This window comes from Mustela erminea, chromosome 1, assembly GCF_009829155.1.
Source record: "Mustela erminea isolate mMusErm1 chromosome 1, mMusErm1.Pri, whole genome shotgun sequence".
Classification (NCBI taxonomy): domain Eukaryota; kingdom Metazoa; phylum Chordata; class Mammalia; order Carnivora; family Mustelidae; genus Mustela; species Mustela erminea.
In genome coordinates, this window is record NC_045614.1 from 93,741,378 (window position 1) to 93,755,708 (window position 14,331).

Genomic DNA, 14,331 nt, shown 5'->3' on the forward strand with positions numbered 1-14,331 from the left:
TTCGGCTTAGGTCATGATCTCAGGGTCCTGGGATTGAGCCCCACATTGGGCTCTCTGCTCAGCAGGGAGCCTGCTTCCTCCTCTGTCTGTCTCTGCCTGCCTCTCTGTCTACTTGTGATCTCTATCTGTCAAATAAATAAATGAAATCTTTTAAAAAAATGGTATTACAAAAAATGATATTTTCCCCATGTAGTTGCCTTTCCTAAAGATCTTTTTTTTCTTCATACAGTTGTGTGGTATGGTCTAGTGTTGTTGTTGTTGTTGTTTTTTCATTTCAACCTGAAGGATTCCTTTTTCCACTTCTTGTAGGGAAAGTCTAGTGATAATAAACTCTTCAGCTTTGATCTTGGAATGTCTTAATTTGTCCCTCATTTTTCAAGGACAGTTTGCCAAACATGGAGTTATTGGTTGACAGTTTTATTCTTTCTGTGCTCTAAGTCATTCCATTGTCTTTTGGGTTCCATGGTTTTTCTACTCAGAAATCAATTGATAATCTTACCAAGGATCTCTTGTATATGGTGAGTCACTTCTGTCTTGCTACTTTTAAGATTTTGTCTTTATCTTTTAGTAATTTGATGATAATGGAGCCACATTCTGTTTGTGTTTATCCTATTTAGTTTCTTGGATTTGTCACTTCATGTCTTACGTCAAATTTGGGAAGTTTTGGGGCGCCTGGGTGGCTCAGTGGGTTAAAGCCTCTGCCTTCAGCTCAGGTCGTGATCCCAGGGTCCTGAGATCGAGCCCCGCATCCTGCTCTCTGCTTGTCAGGGAGCCTGCTTCCCCTCCTCTCTCTGCCTGCCCCTCTGTCTACTTGTGATCTCTGTCAAAATAAAAACAAAACAAAACAAAAGAAAACTTGGGAAGATTTTGGACATGATTTCTTCAAATCTCTGTCCCATTTTTCTCTTTCTCCTCCCTCTGGTATTTCCTCGCTGCATATGTTGGTTCGGATGATGGTATTTCATAGGTCTCTTAGTTTCTATTCACTTCATTTTTTTTTTTTTTAAGATTTTATTTATTTATTTGACAGAAATCACAGGTATGCAGAGGCAGGCAGAGAGAGAGGAGGAAGCAGGCTCCCCGCTGAACAGAGAGCCCGATGTGGGGCTCGATCCCAGGACTCTGGGATCATGACCTGAGCCGAAGGCAGAGGCTTTAACCTACTGAGCCACCTAGGCGCCCCCATTTTTTCTTTTCTTTTTGCTCAGACTGGATAATTTATCTTCAGGTTTCTTCTTTTTCTCAAATCTGCTACTGATCCCCTGTAGTGATTTTTTTTTTTTTTTTTAACTTCAATTATGGTAGTTTTCAGCCCCAGAATCTGTTTGGTTCCTTTTTATGATTTCTTTCTTTTTGATATTCTCATTCTGTTCATACGTTGTTTTTCTGATTTTTAAATTTCTTTGTTCATGTTTTTCTTTACATCTTTGACCATATTTAAGGCAGTTATTTTTAAATTTTTATTGTCAGGGACATCTGGGTTGCTTAGTTGGTTAAGTGTCCGCCTGTAGCTCAAGTCATGACCCCAGGGTCCTGGTATTGAGTCCTGCATCAGGCTCTCTGCTCCCTGGGGAGCCTGCTTCTCCCTCTCCCTCTGCTTGCCACTCCCTGTACTTGTGCTCACTCTCTATCTTTGTCAAATAAATAAATAAATTTTAAACAAACAAAAAAATTGTCTAGTAAGTTCAGTGTCTGGCTTCCTTAGGGACATTTTCTGTCTATTTATTTTGTCTGAGTGGCTGTTTTCCTGTTTCTTTGTAAGCCTTGTTATTTTTTATTGAAAACTAGACATTTGGATATTATAATTTAAGCTTTGTTGTTATTGATCACTGAATGCTGTAATAGTCCATTTGTCTAGTGACTTCTCCTGATTATTTTTGCAGAGTATATTCCTTCCTGTATGTGGTCACTGAAGTTTCTTTTCCTTAACTTGTATCCAGCTGGGGTTTTAACAGAGGTATTCTTGAACACCAGGTGCTAAAACAGACAAACAAGGAAACACCTCTTCTAGTCTTTGAGGATTGGCTCTGTGCTGGGGTTCTCTTACTTAGCCAGACTTAAACTGAACTTAGGGATCAACCCAAGGTTAAGACTTAAGATCTTCTTAGGTTATTTGTTGGTAATGTATTTTCATTTTCATTCATCTTAAGATATTTCCTTTTCTCAGGTCTTTCTGAATATGTATCTGGTTCTAGACATATCCGTGTCTTTCTAAAATCCCCTGTATATGTAAGTGTTCTTGAGTGCCCTCAAGAGAAACTCTGGTTTTTTTTTTTTCTTTTTCCTCCTAGGCCTTAGATGATTGAAGCATAATCTTTTGCCCCAGATATCTGCAGGTTTTTCCTTTGCTTTTGAGCAATGTCTGCCACTTTTCTGGCCTGGGTGAGTTCCAAGTTAGGTGAAACAGAGATGAAAGTCAGCCTTTCAGACAACTTAGAACAGACCTGTGTGATAACTGGTGACTGAGGTCTTCTTTGTTCCCTCTAGAACTAGGGAGTATGGGGCAAGTGTAATTAAGAATACCAACAAGGCTTTCCTACTATTTTTAAGTTGCTTTTATTCTTTTCTTTCTTCTCTTCTGTTTTCTTTCCTTCCTTCCTTTCCTTCCTTCTTTCATTCGTTCGTTCCTTCTTTTTTTAAGTAGGCTCCATGCCCATCATGGGGCTCAAACTCACAACCCTGAGATCAAGAGTCACTTGCTCTACTACCTGAGCCCCCGAGGTACCCCTTAAGTTGCCTTTTTTTCTTGATTTGACTTTCTTTTGATTGTTGTAAACCTTCAGTTATTCCAGAGTTTCTGCTTGTTTTGTTATGTTTCTGTTGGAGGACAGGAACTTGGAGCTGCCCACTTCACCATTTTTTGTTTAGAAAAAGTGTTTAAAGTCAGGAATCCACACCTGTTGAAAATTGCATTTTGTTCCTCCAGTAAGTTCATAACTGTCCATACATTCCTTTAGTTTCTCCTTTTAGCTATGTCATTCCCTGGCATGGACTTCACATGGTTTCTTGTGTCTGCTTTAAGATCTTTCTCAACCCATGACTATGTCTGCAGGTACAGGTTGACTTTCACAGGCTCACTTTTTTTTTTTTTTTTTAAAGATTTTATTTGTTTATTTGACAGAGATCACAAGTAGACAGAGAGGCAGGCAGAGAGAGAGAGGGGGAAGCAGGCTCCCTGCTGAGCAGAGAGCCTGATACGGGACTCGATGCCAGGACCCTGGGACCATGACCCGAGCCGAAGGCAGCGGTTTAACCCACTGAGCCACCCAGGCGCCCTCACAGGCTCACTTTTTAAGAAACTGCTTTGCTTGTCCTGAAAGTTTTCTCTAAAAATAGCTAGGATGTCTCCCAGGGGCCCTCCCCAGCTCTGGCTAGAGCCTGAACACTTGAATCCATTGTGGTTCCTTGACTTCTTTTTTACTTGTTTTAAAAATTCTTTGTGATATTTATGGAAAGGTAAGATGTGGAAGTTCAGTAGGTTACTGCTTTTTTGAAGAAAGCTTTGTTTTATTGACTTCTTCATTCCCTGTTACTAAAAGGCCACTTCAGAGGCTCAGATAGGGAGCTTCTGTTCTGGTTCTCATTTTTTCCTTTTAGCAATTAGCCATGGCTCCTTGGGTACTCTCTGGTTGCCAGGCTCTCTGTATATCCCTGGGACTTGGCCTAAGATGCTAAGACCAGGGCTCTGGACATGGGGCCCATTCCATGGCAGCTCAGGGCTGCAGGTTTTCCATTTCTGTGTTCATTTCCCCAATGATTACATCTTGTTTTGGTTGTCAGTGCTCATCTTTCTTTTCAATTTTGATTTTGAGTATAGCTTCTGGGTACTTTCTGTAGTTTCTTAATTTAGGATTTTTTTTTTTCTGGGAGTTATCACTCAGATTCTTGATTTCAGATCATTAACATAGATTTTGGATAGGAAGGAAGGGAGATTTAAAACATTTTTCTTTTATTGAATTATAATTTACACACAATAAAATATACAGCTTTCAAATGCTCATTTTTTTTTTTATTTAAATTGTTTTTTTTTTTTTTTTTAAAGATTTTATTTATTTATTTGACAGAGAGAGATCACAGTAGACAGAGAGGCAGGCAGAGAGAGAGAGAGGGAAGCAGGCTCCCTGCTGAGCAGAGAGCCCGATGCGGGACTCGATCCCAGGACCCTGAGATCACGACCCGAGCCGAAGGCAGCGGCTTAACCCACTGAGCCACCCAGGCACCCTCAAATGCTCATTTTGATAGGTTTTGACAATTTGACATCTGTATCTAACCTTGTTATCACTGTCCAAAACAAGATATAGAACATCTCAGAAAATGCATTTAGCAAGAGGAAAGGTTTCCCTATTTTTCTGAGTTATTTCTTTTTCATTATTTTTAGCATTCCTTATATATTTTGGATGTGAGTCCTTTGTCAGGTATGTGTTCAGTAAATTAAGGGTGTCTTTAGACTTGCATTATTTTAAACATTGGATGAAGCCCCATTTATCAATGTGTTTTATTTATGATTAGAGCTTTTGTGTCCTTTCTAAGAAATTTTTGCCTACTACAAGGTTGCAAAGATAGTCCAATATTATTGCCTAGTTTTGGGTTCTGGGTTTTATATTAAGGTCTGTGATCTATTTTGAATTAATTTTGGTATATAGAATGAAACAGTAATTTCATGGTGGGGGGTGTGTGTGTGTGTTTAATATAGATTGTTAATTGTTTCATCACCATTTGTTAAGAAGACTTCTTTCCACGTTGAATTGTTTTGGTGCCAGGTCTAAAATCAGTTGTGTGGTTCTATTTCTTCACAGTCTATCCTGTTTCATTGTCATTTTGTCTACCTTTATGCCTGTGCCATATTGCCTTGATTATTGCAGCTTCATAGTTCTTAGTGGTTCTCAACTTGGGGCAGTGTCAGGATCCTGGAAACATTTTTGGTTGTCACAAGTGTGGATTGTGGGGGACAGTGGGTGCTACTGTCATCGAGTGAGTGGAGGCCAGAGATGCTGCTAAACATCCTATACACACAAGACAAACCCCATCAACAAAGAATTATCCAGTCCAAAATGTTAATAGTGCTGAAGTCGAAACTGTGCTTTTTTGGTAAGTCTTGAATAAGTCAACTAGCGTTAAGTCTTCCAATTAAAAAAAAAATTGTTTTTGACTATTCTCTCTCCTTTGTATTACCATATGAATTTTATTTTTATTTATTATTTTTAAATATTTTATTTGATGGAGTGAGAGAGGGATTACAAGCAGAGGGAGTGGGAAAGGGAGAAGCAGGCTTCCCACTGAGCAGGGAGCCTGACGTGGGGCTCAATTCCAGGACCCTGGGATCATGACCTGAGCCAAAGGCAGACACTTAATGACTGAGCCACCCAGGTGCCCCTACCATATGAATTTTAGAATCTGCTTATCAATTTTTGTAAGAGAATGCCTATGATTTTGAAAGATGCTTAAAAATATAGGTCTGTTCAATATGCTAGCTTATTAAACTTCCCTATGACCCTGCAATTGCACCACTGGGTATTTACCCCAAAGATACAGATGTAGTGAAAAGAAGGGCCATCTGTACCCCGGTGTTAATAGCAGCAATGGCCATGGTTGCCAAATTGTGGAAAGAACCAAGATGCCCTTCAACGGACGAATGGATAAGGAAGATGTGGTCCATATACACTATGGAATATTATGCCTCCATCAGAAAGGATGAATATCCAACTTTTGTATCAACATGGATGGGACTGGAAGAGATTATGCTGAGTGAAATAAAAGTCAAGCAGAGAGTCAATTATCTTATGGTTTCACTTGTCTGTGGAGCATAACAAATAACACGGAGGACATGGGGAGATGGAGAGGAGAAGCGAGTTGAGGGAAATTGGAAGGGGAGATGAATCATGAGAGACTATGGACTCTGAAAAACAACCTGAGGGTTTTGAAGGGGTGGGGGGTGGGAGGTTGGGGGAGCCCGGTGGTGGGTATTATGGAGGGCACAGATTGCATGGAGCACTGGGTGTGGTGCATAAACAATGAATTCTGTTACACTGAAAAGAAATTAAATAAAAAAAATAGGTCTATTCAGTATGCTAGCTTGTTAAACTTTAAGATAAGTAGTTTGTAGTATTTAATACTACATGATTAATAATTTATATTATAACATATTTTATTAATTCATTTATTATGTAATTATTTTATGGTATATAAATAGCAATTACTTAGTTTAATAATATGTAATTAAAATTGAATATAATTAGAAACTTGGTTTCTTGGTTGTAGCAGCTGCATTTCAAGTGCTTAATAGCTCTAGTGGCTACCATGTTGAATAGTATAGTCAGATAGTATTCATAGAAAGTTCTTTCGGCCAGGACTGGTATAGATCACTTTGGGAATTTATCTATTCTTCTGATCCATGAGTGTATATAAGGTTTTTTTTTTTTTTTTTTTTTTAGATACTTTTATCAGATAATGAAAATTCCACTGTACTGCTAGGTTACTGCTAGTTTTGTTTCAGGTTTTTTGTTGTTGTTGTTGTTGTTGTTTTTGTTTTTTTAAAGATTTACTTATTAATTTTAGAGAGAGAGCATGTGAGTGGGGTAGGGGCAGAGGGAGAAGAGAGAGAATCTCAAGAAGACTTCACTCTGAGTGTGGAGCCAACACCAGGTTTGATCTCCTCACCCGGAGATCATGACCTTAGCTGAAAACAGGAGTTGGATGCTTAATTGACTGAGCCACCCAGGTGCCCCATGCTGGTTTTGAGTTATGACTGAATATTGGATGTTGTCAGATCTTTCTTTTTATTTGTTGAAAAGACTGTATTATTTTTTTCCTCTGTTTAGTATAATTTGATTGGTTTTCACATGTTAGATCAACCCTGACTTCTCGAGATAAACCCCATTTGGTCAGGTTGCATTCGTGTTTTTTGTGTATTGCTGGATTTGATTTGGTAATATCTTAGGAATTTTTGTGTTCATGAGGGATTTTGGTCTGCATTCTTCTCTCTTAAGATGTCCTTATCTTGTTTTGGCATCAGGGTAATGTGGCTTCATACAGTAGGTTGGGAATTATTCTAGGAGAGGAGATACACTAGTAATTGAGCTCTTACTCTGTGCCACTTTACAGATACCACTTCCTTTAATACTTACAACTATGGTAGGAGGTAGTAACATCTCAGCTTTGCAGGGGAGGAACCTCAGGCTCAGAAAAGTAAAGTAAATTCCCAAGGGCACACAGGTAAAACTGAAGCCAAGCTATGGGGAGTTGCTAAGAGCAGCCTTTGAATGATACTTCCCACTGCTGGTTCCATGGGGGCAGCTCAGCCTGTAACCCAGGTGGCAGCAGTCCTTTTAGCTTGTGAGGCAGAGTCTCCCTGTCTGCAAGCCTGTGCTCCCAGCAAGAGAGCCTGTGCCCTCAGAGCTGAGGCTACTGCTCCTGGACCCTCTTTGGCAAGTGTTGGGTGGCAAGTGTCTTTCCTATTTTTCTTGGTGTGTAAGGGTTCCCTTCACATTCCCTGATGAGGAAACTTTGATGCCTCCATAAAAATCAGCTCTGGATGGTTTGCTGAGGGTACATTCCCATGTGGGTGGAACTGGAAATTGCCCAGAAGCTCAGCATGGACAATCTCTCTCATTCTAGGATGTTTGGATATTAACTCATCTGTGAAAGGGGCTCGTTTTGTCCGATTCTGTGATGCATTCAATATTCCACTCATCACTTTTGTTGATGTCCCTGGCTTTCTGCCTGGTAAGTCATTGAAAGAAGTGGGGGCTGGGAGAGGTGCTTTTGCCCGATAAGGCACTCGCTTTATTTGGAGGTTTTCTTGCAAAATTCTCTAAGGATTTGTGACATCTCTGTATTCTAGATGTCTGAAAGATGGGGCTGTGGGATGGGAGTTGCTCTGTCCTAGCCCTTTGGGGAGCAGGGGAAGACCTCATAGGCCCTCAAACCTTGTGAGAACTCTTGTATCTAGTAACTCTTCCTAATGACCTAGGCACAGCACAGGAATATGGGGGCATCATCCGGCATGGTGCGAAGCTTCTCTACGCATTTGCTGAGGCAACTGTACCCAAAGTCACGGTCATCACCAGGAAGGTGAGGAACTTGTATCAGAGGCTGTGAGCCCACTCCTGGCAGCATGGCCATCTTTGGAGGTCTGGCCAAGAGTTTCAGGAGGGTTGGGAAAAGGAGTACACCTTGCTCACCCTTAAAAAGATCTTTTACAGCCCTGTGGATATGTTGGTGGTCCTTTCTGGTAACTGGAAGCATCAGGGGGAAAAAGCCAGCAAAGACGGTGAATAGTAACTGTGAAAGGCCTCTGGGTTGTGTCCAGATATTCTCTGCTCCGGCTTCCTGGCCTCAGAGACACTGGGCCTTCAGTAGCCCAGGAGGGCTCTTCTTTTTGTATTCACTTGGGTTCTTAGGATGTTTCAGGGCATGATCTCTTTGACTCGGGCTCTAACATTTAGCATTTGGGTCTGTTCTAGGCATATGGTGGTGCCTATGACGTCATGAGCTCCAAGCACCTTTGTGGCGACATCAACTATGCCTGGCCTACAGCAGAGATTGCAGTCATGGGAGCAAAGGTGAGGGCTTCTAGCTTTCCCTTTGGCTGGGTGCAGGTACTCCACTCTCCTAGCGGGAGCTCATAGGTGGGAAATGCTGGAGAGATGCTGGGATCCCTCGGATGGGCCAGGATTCTAGGGAGCTGGGGCCTAGACCTTGGAAAGTCTCCCTCCTTGAGCCCCAGGGCCAGCTCTGGCTCCTGTCCTGCCGTCTCACTCCAGGCACATGCTGGTATCTTCATGCTCAGGATGGGAGGGCCCCTGAAGGGGTTTTGAGATTATCAGTAAAAGGGAAAGTGTTGAGTCAGCTGAACTGGCCATTGGGAGATTGGACATTCCCTGTAACTCCATCTCATCTCTTTGGGGTGGGGGTGGGGGCTAGAGCCATTCCTTTTAGCCCACAGAAGCTGAACTGTAGTTCTGACCCCTGGTGACTCTGGGCAAGGTCTAGTAGTGCCCCCTCCCCCTTATCCATAGGGGGCACGCTCCAACACCCCCAGTGGAGGCCTAAAACCAGGATAATGCTGAACCCTATATATGCTGTTTTTTTCTTACACATACTTAGGTACTTATGATAATGTTTAACTTATAAACTAGGCACTGTAAGAAATTAACAATAATAAAATAGAATGATTATAACAATATACTGTAAAAAAAGTTGTGTGAATGTGGTGTCTCAAAATATCTGTTACTCACTCTTCTTGTGATGTGAGATGGTAAGATGGAGGTGAAGAACGTAGACACTAATGTCAGGAGGTTCATCTGTCTTCTGGAGTGTGGTTGATCCTGGATAACTGAAACTGTGGATGAGGGGGGACTGCTGTACTTCCTGCTGTGGTCCCCACTCCTTTCCTATTTTGAAACAGCTATTGGAATTGTACCAGCTAACTCCCTTGGCTCTCCCCATAGCTGACTTTTAGGGGTTCTGAGGTCAAGGCTCGTCTTTTAGACCTCTGTACTTCTACATTTGCAGTCCAGTCTGTCTGCCTTTGGCCAATGAATTGCATACTCAGGATAAGAAAAAAGAAACAGGGCATTTTATTTCCCTTGATACAGGGGACCATGGATCTAACAGTGGAAAATAGGCCAAACATCTTGGCCTCAAAGAAGGATAGATGCAAGTGGACGGAGTAGGATGGAATCTGGGGACACAAACTATTGGCTTTGCCTGGGCTGCCTGTCATTGGGGCCACAGCTGAAAGTCCCATCACATAGCCCCTGGAATCATGATGGTTGACTCCAACAGTGTTTACCTCTATGCCCTTTCTCTCCAGGGCACTTGGATTTATCACAAAGTTCACAACCACACACTGGTAGTGAGTTGAGGGAGGTCTACCAAGGTTGGGACTGCCATTTAAGTTCATTAACTACTTTCATGACAGGGTGCTGTGGAGATCATCTTCAAAGGGCATGAGAATGTGGAAGCTGCTCAGGCAGAGTATATTGAGAAGTTTGCCAACCCCTTCCCTGCTGCAGTGAGAGGTAGGGACTGTGGTGGGGAGGGCAGCCTTGGTCATTTGCTGGGTCACTTGCTGATTCTTTTACTCCACAAAGTCTCACATAACTGCCCTTTGCCCTTGCAGTTGAACCTGGAGATGAGTGAGGGGTGGGATTGTCCCTGGGCAGTCATCACTTAAGGATGGTATCTATGCTGCTTTGGTAACCAGGATCAAAACAACATTGCTGAAATGGCTAAATTTCTTAGTGTTGTTCCAGTTACTTAAGTTTTGTGTAAAAAGTTGCTCTAAAACAGAGCGGCTTAAACAACCAACTTTTTTTTTTGTTTTTTTTTTAAAAGAATTTATTTATTAGAGAGAGGGGGAGAGGGAGAAGTTGGCTCCCCGAGTAGGGAGACTGACATGGGGCTTGATCCTAGTACCCAAGCCAGAGACAGATGCCCAACCAACTGAGCCACTTAGGCACTCCCTTCCTTTTTTTTTGCTCATGTTTCTGAGGGTCATCGATTTGGTCTGGGTTCAGTTAGGTGGCTCTTCTGCTGGTCTTGCCTGGGATAAATCATGCAAAGATAGTGAATTGGTAGTTTGGGGCTGGATGGTCCAAGATGGCTTCACTTACATGGCTGGTGTTGGCTGTCCACTCGACCACTGCACATAGTTTCTTATTTTTAACGCGGCTACTCCACACTTATGGTGTCTTGAGGGTAATATGAGGGTAGGAGGAAAAGCTGCAAGGCACCTTGAGACCTAGATTTGGAAGCAAGTCACAAGGCCAAGTGAGGAAATTGAATCCTGATGGGAGGTATGGTGAAATCACATGCAGAGGAACTTGTGTTACAGGGACATGAGGAAGTGTAGTGATTTTTGAAAATACTAATGTGTTTTCTTAACTTTTACTTCCTGTTGACTTTATCTTGACAGGGAAGGGATCAGATTTCATTCTCTTGCCAAGTGCTTCCAGGCCCAGAGTTGGGGCCCTGCCAGAGGAACAGGGATGCTCCTAGGATGCAGGGGAAGGTTCACAGGGCCCACGCCCACTTACAGTAACTTGGGTCTGGCTCACACTTTCGGCCCCAGTGATGGTGCCCAGGCTGAACATAGATTGAGGGGTGGCATTATCTGGGGATGCAGATGATCTACTTCCTTTTCTGTGCTTCACCAGGATTTGTGGATGACATCATCCAGCCTTCCTCTACAAGAGCGCGAATCTGCTGTGATCTGGATGTCTTGGCCAGCAAGAAGGTACAGCGCCCTTGGAGGAAACATGCCAATATTCCACTGTAAATGAGTCAAAGGATAATAAACCAAGAGCCAGTTACTGCCTGGCCATTCATACCTGTCCTTGCTTTTTGCAATCATGGTACCCAGAAATCTAAATACTGGTAATTACTTGAATTGGCTGTTTATTGAATTCTAGGAAAATTTCATTTATGCCTTACTGTTAAAATTATTTACTTTATTAAAAATTTGTTTTAACTGTTTTTTTGGGCAGATCTCATTTTTAATGGTAGAAACCTGAAAAATCCAGAAAACAGTACATAGAATATTATCACTTACAGCTGACTCTTATTTGACACCTCTGTGTATATTTTTCCTTTTTGCCCAGATTTTTTTTCTTGGTAGGTGAGCATTTTTTAGGGCCAAGTACCTACCTGCTTAGGCTTCAGTTGTTTACTTTTAAATAATATTTAGTAATGTGCCCTCAATTCCTCTAGGAATTGTTGAGGATTAAGTGAGATGTTCGCAGTTGTGTCTGGCAGAATGGATGCTCAGTAAGCTGTAGTACTCTGTATTAGGTGCTTTTCAGAAATGTGTTCTCACATTTTGAAAAACTTATTTTGGAAATTTTCAAACCTATAGAAATGTTGCAGGAGTGGTACTTGTATACCTTTCACCTTGATTATCAGTGAATTATCTACATTTGTTACATCCCTTCCATAAACATCTAATTATTACTTACTGTTTTTATTGATCCATTTGAGAGTAATTTGCAGAATCATGACACTTCATCCCCTTGCACCACCAAACATCAGTGTTTATTTCCTAGGAACCAAGGTTCACTGTCTTACAGTCTTTCATTACATTGACATTTTGGAAGAGTAGTTACCAATCATTTTGTAGAGTGTCCCTCAATTTGGGTTTGTCTGATTTACCTAGATCTGAACATCTAGAAACAGAGTTATACACAAGAGTGTTCTCTGTATCACATTAGGAAGCACACTATGCTAGTTTTTCCCCCATTATTGATGAAATTGACTCATCACTTGGTTATGGTGGTGACTACAAAGGTTACCATTTTTTCTTTGTAATTAATAACTGATCTGGGGACATTCTTTAAGCCTGTCAACAAACTTTCATCCAGTACTTTTAGTATCCATTGCTGAATCTTGCCTCAATCAGCTATCCTGTGTTGATTCTAAAATGTTGCATTTCTAACCCTATCATTATGTCTGCATTTGTTAGTTGTTAGTCTCCTGGAAGAGCTTTCTTAATTTCTTCAGTATCTGTTTAGACTCATTCTTTTTTTAAAAAACATTTTCCTGAAATAACTTTTCTTATGCTATCACCCTGTCAAATTTCTAAACATGTATTTTAATAGTTCATTACACTTTTCTCCCTGCTCCATCCCTAACCCCACCCCCAAGAGATGAGATTAGGAAGCATATATTATAGTTGAAATGTGTTTGGTATATAGTAGGTGCCTCATAAATGTTTATTTTAGTGGCTTACTATATCAAAGAAGAAAGAACTCATGAATTCTTTTAAAATTTAAGGTGTTACTCATTTTGACACAAAATTTCAACAGGAGCTTCTTTAAATCTGGCTCTTTTATCTTTTTTATATGTCCCAATAATTTTTAGCATACTTCCTTAAATTTTTGACACAGAATAATGTACCAGGCTTATCTTCTATTTTCCTTGCCTACCCCTGGATTCAGTGATTTCTCCCAAGTTCTGGTTTCTTTTAGTAGATGTCATTTAGAAGCTAAAATTGGCAGATGCTTACATTGATGCTGGGGTGTCATTGCTTCTAGGTATTTTCAGCAGACTAGGAAATATTTATACAAATTTATGAATATAAAGGTATATGGGGACCATGTATATATATTATGTATTTATTACATATATATTTAAAATCATGAGTTCATACTGGGAATTTCCCAATCAACATACAGTTTCTTCTTTGGTTTCCCCTATTCTCTATTTATGTATTTATCTCACAGTGGTATAACTGGGTCCCATTATCTTCAGTATAATTTCCTCATTTGCTCAATCTTATACTAAATACAAAAAGTTTGAGAACTTTTAAGTTCAAGACTCTCTTGCAGTTCTTTTGCTTTAACCTGAAGGTACATGGTCAAGTTATTCGTATTTATGTTATCCAGTTGAAAGACAGTCCTTTTCTTCTTTTTAGAAGTTTCCCACCCCCCCCCCCCCACCCATCTTTGTTGACTTTATTTGGCTGAGTATGTAGAGCATTATTAGAAGTGGAGATTTTAAGTGGTTTCAGCATAAAAGTCAACAACTATGGAGTGCTGTTTCAGAATGCCCCATGTGGTGTGCTTTTCTCTGTGGTGAGAGCCCTGAGTCTTCCCACCACTGATGACTTTCCCTTGTCCTAGATCTTAGCTCCAAAGGAGCTTGAATGTTCTATCATTTAATGCTCAACTTGAGCTAAATCAGTATGTGACTATCTTACCTACTTTTCCCATTTCTACCAGCCACACCCCATCATTCCAGGTAGCCAGGCTCTAAGTGCACGTCTCATTTCTTTATGGCCTACCCTTAAAGCCAGAAATTTTGTTGAGCTACTATACTAATTCTAGGTCCAGATTTGGTTGCATTCTTCTGCCTACACTTCCAGTGCATAGTACCCTGCTCTCCAAATTCTTCAGCCCACACAGGTTCTGTGTGCCTCCCTTCCTTGCCAACTGAGTTTAAGCCTACAGCCCCATCATTACCCCTTGGAACACCCTCTTGTTGAATAGCTCCAATTTGCTTATGCTTACGAAAGGACCTGACTTGGTTTATCTTGACCTGCAAGCTTTTATTACAGGTGTAATTACAGGTGTTTTTTCTAAAGCATCTGATCATGTGTTTTTTTTTTCCTGTATACATACATGTTTTTGTCTTCATGAGTAGATGGTGACTTTCTAGGGGTAAAGACTGTTTGGCCAGAGGTTCTTTATACCCGTTCGGTACCAGCAGAAAGACTACAGACCATGGGAAAGAAGTGACAGTTGACTCCTGGGCTTTTACAGGCCTCTTACGAAGTCATGCAGGTTGGTTAGCATGTGGCTCAAATAGCTTAAAATTTCTTGGCTAGTTCCAGTT

General features: G+C 41.0%; 1 protein-coding gene across 1 annotated transcript in view; it reads left to right on the forward strand.

Annotated features, from left to right (window-relative positions):
- Window positions 1–11,476, forward strand: part of PCCB (propionyl-CoA carboxylase subunit beta) — a 104,998-nt gene extending 93,522 nt beyond the window's left edge. Inside the window, exons 11-15 of the mRNA XM_032333855.1 lie at window positions 7,615–7,722; window positions 7,970–8,070; window positions 8,463–8,561; window positions 9,923–10,022; window positions 11,160–11,476. Coding sequence (XP_032189746.1) covers window positions 7,615–7,722; window positions 7,970–8,070; window positions 8,463–8,561; window positions 9,923–10,022; window positions 11,160–11,281 — 530 coding nt within the window. The 3' untranslated portion in view covers window positions 11,282–11,476. The remainder of the gene's footprint in view (window positions 1–7,614; window positions 7,723–7,969; window positions 8,071–8,462; window positions 8,562–9,922; window positions 10,023–11,159) is intronic.
- Window positions 11,477–14,331: the final 2,855 nt, after the last annotated feature.